Consider the following 11,553-nt stretch of genomic DNA (forward strand, 5'->3'; position numbering starts at 1 on the left):
ACGGAAGGAGACACAATGCAACCTCAATCACGTCTTTAAATGGTAAATTTAAATTAATTTTCTACTGGCTAGACTGGTGTGGATGGGGGTTGTGTGATTATCCTGTCCCAGATCAAGTCAAAGCTGTCAGCTGGTCTGAGTTCTCATCTTGGCATTTTGAAGAGATTAAATAAAGTTTAAAATCCACTCATCCTTAATGACTGAAAACAAGTTCAAAAACTGAATTCTGAATACATGAAGAATGGCTAGTGAATCTGACTGGCTTTCTGAAGCTGCACTGACTCCCAGGTGATTGGTTTAACTCAGCTCAGCTGCTGAAGAAACTCAGAAAACTATCCTGTTTGGTGTTGAACCTTCACTGATGAAAGCTCACTGTTGCCAGTTCGGATCATCTTAATGACTTTGTTTGACCTCTAGCATGTGGAGTCAAGGTGAGTGGCACGTGTCTGAAATCATCTGTTGAATGTCCCTCACATGAGCTGAAACCCTCGTCGCTCTGACACAGGCTGCAGTCAGGCTGCTCATGTGATTACTTCCAGTGGTGAAACCTTGAGCCACAAAGCAACATCATCAATGGCGCATGTCTGTTGGCTTAAGTAAAACGAGCTTTAATATCCAAGAGAAGCAGATTATTTGTTGGGTTCATAATCTGCTCCCTGACTGTCTCTGCCACAGAAAGCACACCTTGAGATTTTCCCCTGCACCGTCTCTCAGCTGCTGACTGCTCCTCAGCTCTGCAATGACTGCTTCACTATCTGTGACTGTGAGCTCAACCAGGTGAGCCGGTTATTTTCAGAGGTCAGGATTTAGAGAGATGTTGTTCAACCCATACTGTGGACAGTGAGCTTCACACAGTTACTAACAACAGGATTTAACCACCTGTTAAAATCTCTCTTTGCAAAGGTACACTGGATAATGTGTGCAGTCCATTACAGAGGAGGTCAACATCTGCTTGTAAAAGGTCTCGCGTTTCTCTATGATTTTTACCCAGAAAGCACATGGGCAAAAACCGTTAGTGAAACGGTCAAAAACCGTTAGTGAAACGGTCACTGGGACTGACTAGTGTATATATTTCATTGAGAGAATCCTGGAATGCGGCGTTCATAACAAACACGTGTGTTCATCTGCTCTAATGCTAGCAAACTACCGTACTGAACATAAAAGTCAAGCAGTTCCCTAAAAGTCCAACAGATGGCAGCAATGCGCCATGCAAAACAAAACACCCACAGTTGACAGGACACACCCAAGAGCCCCCTGGTGGTTGAAGAAAAATCCACATATAAACTGGAAAATACAATATATGAAAAAAAAAATCTGAATGCTCTCTGGTGTTGCACTTCGGCGGTATAGGGTATCCAATCAGCCTCAGTCTGTTTACATATGACTGGTGGCACTCATGCATAAACATGGTTAGCAGATAAAGTTTTAAAGAGATGGAGGAAAAGACAGAATCCATAACTGTGTTTTTGTCCACATTTGAGAAGCGGGAATTTTACGCTCAGTGTCTTCTTCAGAGTTTTTGTGTCTCCCCCTTCAGTGGTTCTAGGTGTAGCGCCACCACAGGTTTTCCAAAGGGTGTGGTTCGTTTGACACAGTGCAGTGTGAAAGTGAACTACATCAGCTGAAAATGTAGCAAATGCTGCAATTTTACTCCCCAATTTAACCGAGTCTACCAGACTATCAGCTGTGAAAACACCCATAAATGAATAAGATTTGTATTACAGACCAATACACATAATCTGAGGGAAAGCAAAGCTAGTTAAAGAATTTCCCTCAAAACACTCTTGTCCCAGTGTCTTTTATAGGTTACAGACAGCTTTCCATATTGGGTGTTGTTTAACCATCACTTATGTATGTTAAGTTGTCAAACAGTGCATTTTTATGGCAGTCTGACTGTCCTTGACCACATTTGGCATTCATCCCTTTCCTTCTGGGTCACTCTAATAGAGCATAAAGGCTCTAATTTTAGACATGTTCCTGAGATATTGAATACGAGACTCAATGTGCTATTAGATATCACAAGGGCAGATTTCAATGTTAAGCTTTTCATTTGTTCTCAACAGCATCTTGAGAAACATTTCTATGATTGTTGCTTTCATCACAGTTTTGGTACATTTCTAATAAAAATTAGGCTAAGTACCACTTAGCCTAAGCCAAGTAGTTCCTCCTATCTCAGGTTTCTGTTGTTGGAGTCATCAGAGGATTTGCTCCGTTTGTGACCAATGTCCAGTACGCTGTGGACGACATGACCGGTCCACCCCTGAATGTGAAGCTGTGGGTTAACATGGAGGTCAGTGGTGTTAAAGAACATTTGGGGAGAAGTAAGATGAGCATGACGATAAAAGATTAGTGATAAAAGATTGGATCTAAACTCCAATCTTTACAGGACTCTGCACAGACGACTGCCAGTTCTCCAGGAATGTATGTGAAGGTGATTGGAAGCTTACGCAGCTACAGTGTAAGCAAGAATTCTAGAGAAACAGGCTATAAGCACTAGGAAAATAAATGCCACACTGCCATTTCTTCTCCTGTTTCAACAGGGACAGAGGTCACTACTGGCAATGAATGTCCGACGAATAAAGGACCTGAATGAGATCAGCTCCCACATGTTGGAGGTGGTACAAGCTCATATGCAGGTTTCCAGAAAGGTAAAGGTATACTCTCGTGCATTTCTGCTTCTTTGGAAACGTCAACTTTGGCACATCGGAACCTAAATGGCATAATAAATGTGAAATTTCTTTAAAGAGTGTAAGGGTTATTGAGACTCCCCAAAGTGATTTGGACATATTTTAGTGTAGATGTTGGAAAAATTTTAATCATGTGGTTTTGTACAGCAGCTGTTGGAGATTCTGTTGCACTTGGCAATGCAACCAGAGGTTACTTTGACAGTGCGTCCTAACATGCTTGTTTGTTACCTAGAATTAAAAAAATAAAGACTGTTAAAAGCCATTTCATAAAATGTAGACTGAACATACAAGTTATAGAAGCTGACCTCACAAACCCTGTTAGGAAGTTCTTTGTTTGGTGAAACTGACACTCAGATGTCCACTGTTGATGGCAATCATCATGGTTTCATTCGAACCAGACCAATTCCTGTCACCTCTGTGTTTCCATCAGGTCTTTGATGTGAACATGAACACCACTGTGGCTTCGCAGCCTGACTGGAACAGTGGGACTCGTCCTCGAGGCGTTTTACCAAATGGTTTGTCTACAGTCCAGGGCCAGGTCAGTGACTGCAAAGAGCAAGTTCAGCCTGAACACTTTGTTTATGATGTACTGTGTGTTACATTTTGACATTATGATTTTTATTTACTTATTTTTTTTTACATTGAGTAGTTAACATACTGAGTTGGGTCAAATGTACTTTTATTATGCTGTTTGAAAATATAAGGTTATGGGTGCATTCACAGCAGCCCTATTTAGTCCACTTAATCAAACTCTAGCTCATTTGCTTAGAAAGTCTGATTCATTTGTTTAGGTGTGAATGAGTAACCAAAATGGTGAACTTCCCAGCAGGTTTGACCATTTGGTTTACAGAAAATGGTGACTGACTTGGTGTCTGGTAACTGAGCTGCCGGTGCTTCCATGCAGGTGGTAATTTGTGCATTTAGCTGAGCAAGACATTAAATCAGCCACGCTATGTTGTTTTGGCTAATGATCCAGCGAGTTGCACATCGTTGCATTGATTCTGGGCGTCAGTGACCATATGAAAAAGTAAAACTAATATTCAGGTTTGTCAGCTCTCTCTCTCTCTTTCTGTCTCTCTCTCTCTCTTTCCCTTTCTCTCTCTCTCTTTCTCAGGTGTTGCATCAAATCCAAGTGTTCTCTGTCCATAATGACGGCATCAGTTTCCACGACCTGACAAGAAACCTGGACTACATTAGCATGCGAGACATTAGGTAACTGCAAACTACACTCTCAAGCCCAACCCCTTTTTTCTAAAACATTGTTTTTCTAATGTCATCATTACTGTAACCTGACATTAATGGCCATTTTAAACATTAAATGTTCCAAATGACTAAAATTGTAGGAAATGACTGTATCTTGCATTAAATTGTTGGATAGTTTGGAAAAACCTGGATACCACAGCAGAGTTTGATGTGGGGAGAACTTTTACTCTGCCAACATGTCAATGACAAGAGATTGCCATGACTTTCTTTCTTTTTCTTTTTTTTTTTTTTTACTGGAGTGGGAAAAGTCTTTCAGGTGGCTGCAGTGAAAATCTTATCTGCAACAAATCTGCACCTAAATTCTTGGTAACACAATTTCTGGAGCAAATAACCAATTAGGTTAGACTTCCTCTCTTGTGAGAGACGAGCAGTGACAGGGACCTCAACGAAGGCTGCAAAGTCAGGGCATTTTAGTATGATTTCTTAGGATGTTTAAATCAGATGTGATTATGAAATGGTGACTGTGTTTCATTCATTTTTACATGCTAGCAGCTGTGCAGACTGTTACTCTTATTACTATTTTTTTGGTCTTATTACTGAAATCTGCTAAATCCAGAACTATATGTCCTAACTGGGGGTTTTACCTGAAGCTGATGCTGATCACCTCGTTTTTCGCTCAGATCTTCTTTGGCTTTCCTTGCAAGTGAAGGTCACATCTTTTCCACCATTGATGAGCATCATTTCAAGGCAGCATAACTTCAGCTGCCTCTGGTAAAACAACATAAAAACTAGTCCTGGACCACATGTGGGTGTTTTGTTAAACTGAATTGCAATCATTTTTCTTGTAAATGACTTCTAGATTGAAGTGTTTTTTTCTTTTTCTTGTATTATGTATGCACCATTCCCATTTGAATTCACTTTTTTTCTTTTTATTTTGACTAATCAATTATTTAACATCAAATCAAACGGAGAGCACCTTGTTGGAGCTGTCAATGTCAACTTATCCTCCGACTTGTTTGGCCAGAAATGTGTCGACACTGTAGCTCAGTGATGCTATGAGACTCCTAGTGAATGAACGACATTCTGAAATGTCAACTTTGTTGATTGAGCAACTTAATAAAGGAGAAATCAGGATCTATGTGCTTTAATATTTTCTTTCTGTCTCATTTAAACATGAGTCTTTACCTCAGACACCCCTTTGTGTCTTGACCATCTTCTTCTTTGTTGGAACTATTTTTGCTCCATTGTGGAATTGTCTGATAAAATCGGAAGAAATTGTCTAGAGTGTGGAGCGGAACAGTGACTCTACCTGTAATAGACAGTGACAGGGCTGTGAACTGCAGGTGAAAACTGACTTCAAAAGAACTAACAAAGAAAAAGAGAATCATGTCAGTGGAATCAATGTCTCTTTTTACTATTTTCTATTTTTAAACCCGTTCTTCTCTCACAGCCAGCGCCATCATCAAATATCCAAGAAACACGGAGTGACGAGACCAAAATGGATATGACTGTTATTAGGATTCATCTGTGCTTGATATTTGTATATTAAAGTATAATCTATAGCTCTCTGTTGGCTGTGTGTGAAGCGACGAGGAGGTTTAGTCGGTCCCTGGAGAAATCTCCTGCTGAGCTTACCTTCCTTTTATGTTTCCACTGTAGTCTGAATGCTGACAATGCTGCTGTCTATGCCACGAAAAGCCCTTAAGAGTGCTAATTAATAAACTTTATTTTATTTCTAAGCAAACTGGTTGTGATAGCACATGCTAAATGTGTCATGTTTTTTTCTCCCCCATGTTGATGAAACTGTCCTGTGTAGATCTACTTCCTGTCCTGGTTGTGACAGCTCCAGTGTTTGAAAGATCTCAGCTCATCTGCAGCATTTCACAGCTAGATTTTCCTCTGGCTGCCATTCAGTGTGTTCAAATGTTTACATACACCCAACATGGCCATTTATATTGATTATATTACCTTTGGGCTTTTAAAGATTCTTCAAAATGTTCAAAATCATAGAGATGGCAAACAAGATTTTTCTAAGGATTCGGTGTGTTTCAATTCAAATAACTATTTGCACCTGAGAGGCAATTTAAAAACATTGACAGTACAGTGTGAAAGTGAACCGCCAGCTGAAAATGGAACAAATGTTGCAATTTGGGTTCCCAACTGACCCAAGTCTACTGGACTATCAGGTGTGAAAACAGCCTTACGGTGAATGCCAGGCTGTAATTGCTTTCCCTAAACCAAAACTTTGCTGAAAGTTTTTGTTCTTGACAAAAATAATACATTTGAATGCAATTCAAATATATCAATAATAGATTTTATTTATAATATCCTTTACATCTTTAGATCTCAAAGGGCAGGAAACATGAACAAAACTAGAAATTATAATGGATAAAAATTACTAAGTGAACAGATGCATAAATAAAAGAGATTAAAACCAATATCTAAGAAAATGTACCAACAATTTTGATAAAAAGAAATGTCTTGAGTCCTTTTTAAAACAGTCAGTGGATTGTGGTTCCCCCAGAGTGTCAGGTGGGCATTCCATATCCGTGGAGTGACAGTGGAGAAGACCCTCTCTCCCATGGTCCTCAGTTTGAAGAAGGTTTGAGTGGGTGAGTGAACGAGTTGTGCTTTGTTGGTTAAGCTGTTCTTTGATATAATGGGGACATTTCCGTAGATGCATTGAGGGTGGAAATCTTGAATTCAGTCCTGGTGGAAATGGGAAGCCAGTGGAGAGAGTGGAGGATGGAAGTTATGTGGTCATGTTTGCTCACTTTGATCAGGATCCGAGCTGCAGAGTTTTGGAGCCTCTGTAGGCTCTTGCTAGGAATCCCAATGAGAAAAGTGTGTAGCAGTAGTCCAGAGGAGACCAAGGCATGGACCCGTTTTGTACCACGGCCATGATGGATGGTGTATGTGAAGCTGTCCTGCAGCATAATGAGCGCAGTTCCTGTCCTCTGCCTGATGAGGCTGCATCTCAAACTCAGTGCACAGAAATGCATGTGTTGCAAGTATTGTTGTTTATCCACCAGGGGGCAACATGTGAACTGGAATCCATAAACGTTCCTTCCATGACTCCCTCAACACACACACACGCACACATACCACATCCTTTCTTTCGACTTGTGTTAATCTGTTTCTAACTGTAGAAATATGTCACTGTGAGTCTGTGTGCAGTGAAACCAAGCTGCTTATCTGTTTGGAAATCATTTTATTTCTACAATGCATAGAGTTCAGCTGCTTTTTAACTGATTACTTTAGTTGCATGTCAACTATGGAGGCTGGGATCTTTTCTATTCATGCTGTGTGTGTGCGTGCGCGTGTGTGTATGTATTCGTGTGTGTAAATGAAGGAAACATTACACGTGTTCTACCTTTAGGGGTCTCTCGAGCTCTTTCCAGACCTTGCTGTGTAGCCAGTACTATTAAATGGCACCTCGTTAATCAAATCTGCATGAGTGCGCTCAGGTTGCCATGGCAATAATTATCAGAGCTGCCTAATTAACTTTCTCAATTGCTTAATGATATACGACCCTCTGAACTCCATCGTTTTTTCCCCCCTCTAATCCAAGTTGTTGTGTTTTTATTCTCCCAGTTTCTCTCCGCGGCGTTAACCCGTTAACCCGTGACCACCGACATAACAGAAGCAACTCTGAAATTAAATTCAGCACCACATCATTTCCTGTCGGCCCACGCCTGTTCTCTTCGCCTTCCCAGAGCTGGAACCGAACCGGTGAGCTGCTGTGAATGCCAAACTCGGTGTGTGTCTGGGCCTGTACGGCATCATGTGTGATTCGCACGCGCCTGCTTTCGCTGTGACCTCGCGTGACAGCTGACTGAAGGTTGGGAGCAGCGTCCCTGTCGTCCCTGATCAGCCAGGCGAGACTATCCGAGACACGGCGGAGACAGGGGAGGGGTACCTGGTGACACCCACAATGCCGTCTTCTGTCACAGCTGGCTCCAGTGAGCAGCCTCCTGTCAGCTGGCAGCTCCTTCGCCATGTCGTGTCCACACCGGTCCAAGTTTGTCTCCGTTCACTTGTCATACTTTGTAGCTGAGATAGAGACAGGACCGGTGTTTAGATTTGGACTTCTATGCCATAAAATATCCTTATGTTCTGAAGGCATTCAAAAGAGCTAAGATGATACAGTTTTGTTATTTTATTTTATTTTTTATGTCTGACATGTTTTTAGAGGAAATATGGTCATAATAGAAGAGCTATCATAAACGTTGTGCCTGATTCCTGCATTTTTGTCTTTACCTGTGAAATTTGACAAGATAGCTTCTTCTTTCTGCAGTTTGCTTCTAAAAATGTTCGAGATGTAAGAGATTTAATAATGAGTTCACCTGTAGTCGCCACTTGCTGATAGTATTTATTCAAACTGCATACAGCGCATTTATTTTGGATATACAGTTAAAACCAGAAGCTTTCATATACTTAATGAAAAGACATACACATTTTTTCTCATTCTCTGAGGTTAAATCAGACCAAACTTCTATTTTTTTTGTCTCAGGATTACTACAGTTATTTCTTTTAGCTAAATGTCACAATAATAAGATAAATATTTATTAAATCATAAGCTTCCATGCATTTCCTCAGTATTTAGTAGCATTACCTTTGAACGGTTTGACCTGGGCTTCTCCTGATATTTTGTTGATGTTCTGGTCCATTCCTCCTGTATAACGCTTTATCAAGTCTAGAGGACCTGATAGAGCAAACTAAATGTTTGCAAATTAACTAAATGTTAGTTTGCATTTATCTAGCTTTCTATAGATATTTAGTTGGAAATATTCAGTTAGAAAACTAAAGATTAATTTAGCTTTCTAACTGAATATTTTACTTTATGAATATTTTAACTAAATATTTAGTTAGAAAACTATTCAGTTTTCTAACTAAATATTTAGTTTGCAAAGTACATCCTTACCTTTCTAACTAAACATGTAGCTTTATAACTAAATATTTAGCTTGTGCATTTAAATATTTAGGTTGGAACTCTGACATTCATAAATGTATCAATAAAATGGTGAAAAAAATAACTTTGGAAAATGAATGCCCGTTTTTATGACAATTTAAATAAACCAAAAATGTTACTGTTAAGTTTTTTACTGTGTAACTTTACAGATGGCGACCCAAACCCGCCATAATGTTTCCAGAATTTCTCTTTTATAGGATCCTTATACACAGAACAAGACAGAGCTTTAGGATCTTAAATCATGGTGTAAAAATATGGAACAAGTTAAATGAGGAGTTAAAACAAAGTCAAAATTTAATACAATTCAAAAGGACATATAAGGAGGACATTTTCAAAAGATATAGAAATATGGGTGAGAGACAGCACTAAGGTGCATATGTAAACTGAGGCTGACGCATATCAGTGTGTGTAGGTATGGATGTGTGAGTATATTGCAAAAAAAAAAACAAACATAAAAAGGAAAATGAATTAACCTATGTCAAGATTTTTCTTTTTTAAAATGTAATCATAATTGAATCACCATTTGAAAACATGGCTTGGGTTTATGGGGAAGAAGTTCATAAGTTTATTTTTTACTCCTTCCTACTCCTTATCGAGCATGTTAAGATTATTGTGTTACAAAAATATGTCTCTTGCATTCCTTGTTCATGTCTGTTATTTTATACTGCTATCATGTTTGAAAAAAAAAGGTAGATAATTTCAGCTTCATCCTCTAGCCACGGCTTCAGACCTGTAGTGAATTCCAGGCGGTTGGTTGTGTTTGTCTCGTTGAGCACTCTGCACGACTCAGACGCTTCCCTCCAGCCTGAACCGTGGGATCAGTGCCGGGTCAGCCGACCACAAGGCCTGGAAGAGTTTGTGGGATCAACTCTCTGCAACCACCATCAGGAAGTTTTAAAGGACTGGGTCAAATCAAGTGTTGGCAAGAAACGTTCCATTAGTTACAGCCAACGTCTGCCATATGTCTGGAGCGGCCTGCTGAAACCGTGCGATGCAATTCCTCTATTTCTTTTCTATATCCCTCTTAACGTAATCTCTCACAAAAAGCTGTACCTCTCCATATACGGCTCTTTTCCAGAGAGAAGTCCCACCCTTGTTTTAATTGTAAGAGCTTTTGTTGCTTTGAAGGCAGTGAAGAAAAGTGTCAGGGGAAAGATTATCTGTGTACCACCTCTGCACTGCATCACTGTGTATTTTCCCTCTTGTGAGTGGATTTCATGGTTGAGAGTGGAGCTTGAAATAGGATTAACAGTAGGTGTCAGGTAGTGCTAGCTAAACCTCTTTATGTCAGGTGTGGCGGAGAGAAATCTGTCACTGCGTCTGGCTGAACCCTTTTACCACTGAACATCGCTGGAGGGGAAATCTTTAAATATTACTGAAACTGTATTTGTATTCATCTAAAGCCTGCAAGGCAGGAACAACACAATGGTGTGGTTTCTACTTATTAAAGGAATTAAAAATGTGTGTGTGTGTGTGTACTGCAGTATTAAAGAGCCTTAACACGCACTGCCAGAATGTGAACAAAATCCAAACCTTTTGTCTTCCTGAGATAAATGAATAATCCCAGAATATTTGGGTCGTTTTGTGTCTGACTGACGCCGGGAGGGCCCAGGAGGACGCGTTCCTTCGGTGACCATGAGCACGGTATGGGATTGATATGCCCGACCGATTGTTTCCAGAGCTTCCACACTCAGACATTGAGTTCTGCTGGGAATCAACAATTTATTTTTTAATGTAAGTGAATTGGTTGGAAATACTTGGCAGGGCTGAAGGGACAATGATAGGAAAAAAAGGTTTCTCACGAAACAAAGTTTGTATTCGATAAGTGACTTTCCAGCACTAGTTTATAGCCTAATCCAAAGTAGAGAGTCTCTACTGCAAGCAGATACAGTCATTGTTTGAGTTTGTAAAAAGCTAAACATTTACGAAGTCAAAACTGAAGCCTAGTTGCCATAAGCCTTCCACTCATCTGTCTTCTTATCACCTTTGATCAGCTTCCATGTTGCTCCAGTAGAAAGGCATTCATATAGAATGATCCTTCCAGTCCCGTGTTTCCTTGTGTGGATGTTGTGCCCAGGTGACCTGGACATAGTGTTGTTCAGTTCGAATGTAATCTGATCTGACCAGAGCACCGTCTTTCACATGTTTCTGTGTCTCCTGTGTGGCTCACTGCAAACTTTACACCGGAGCTCTTCTGATTTTTACCAACAATAACCTTTCTTCTTCCATAATGATCCGTTTTTTTTTAAGTGTCCCCTCATACTCAGGTGTACTTCACTCCGCAGAGGTTTGCAGGTACTCAATGTCGCACTGGAAACTACGCAGAGGGAGCAGTGTTCACATCAAACTGGTTTGGATGAGACAGAGCTGATAAGGTTGACAGTCAACGCAACCCATCAGTCAGATTGCCACTCTGTTCCGCACTAACAGGTGTGTAGTGGCTGACCTGGTGGAGAAAATCAGGGCTAGGCATCCCAGCTAGTTCATCTCTAACTTGCTAGCATCCATTTGGCTTATGTGAAATGAAGGAATTTGACATGAAAAATGCAGGCAATCAGTACATTTGACTATGAAATCCTGACTGCAGACTGTGTGTGCAGACTGTGTGTGGAGTCTGCATGGTTCCCAGAATACACACAGCATGCCGGAGTATGTGGGAGATTTAAGAGTGATCCTGTCCATATATATATA

The 11,553-nt window shown here is 40.3% G+C and overlaps 1 protein-coding gene across 4 annotated transcripts; it reads left to right on the forward strand.

Annotated features, from left to right (window-relative positions):
• The first annotated feature begins 259 nt into the window (after nt 1-259).
• Nucleotides 260-8,117, forward strand: LOC103471966 (replication protein A 32 kDa subunit-like). 4 transcript variants are annotated; one of them, XM_008421291.1, is made up of 9 exons: nt 260-431; nt 506-582; nt 676-777; nt 2,162-2,290; nt 2,387-2,458; nt 2,541-2,648; nt 3,118-3,225; nt 3,802-3,899; nt 7,485-8,117. In XM_008421291.1, the coding sequence occupies exons 1-9, from the start codon at nt 419-421 to the stop codon at nt 7,501-7,503; spliced, it is 726 nt and encodes a 241-aa protein (XP_008419513.1). In that variant the 5' UTR covers nt 260-418; the 3' UTR covers nt 7,504-8,117. The 4 variants fall into 4 exon arrangements, with proteins under 4 accessions (XP_008419513.1, XP_008419512.1, XP_008419509.1 ...); XM_008421290.1 differs by lacking the exon at nt 7,485-8,117 and adding an exon at nt 5,341-5,600; XM_008421287.1 differs by lacking the exon at nt 7,485-8,117 and adding an exon at nt 4,571-5,028.
• Nucleotides 8,118-11,553: the final 3,436 nt, after the last annotated feature.

Source organism: Poecilia reticulata, linkage group LG11, assembly GCF_000633615.1.
Source record: "Poecilia reticulata strain Guanapo linkage group LG11, Guppy_female_1.0+MT, whole genome shotgun sequence".
NCBI classification, from domain to species: domain Eukaryota; kingdom Metazoa; phylum Chordata; class Actinopteri; order Cyprinodontiformes; family Poeciliidae; genus Poecilia; species Poecilia reticulata.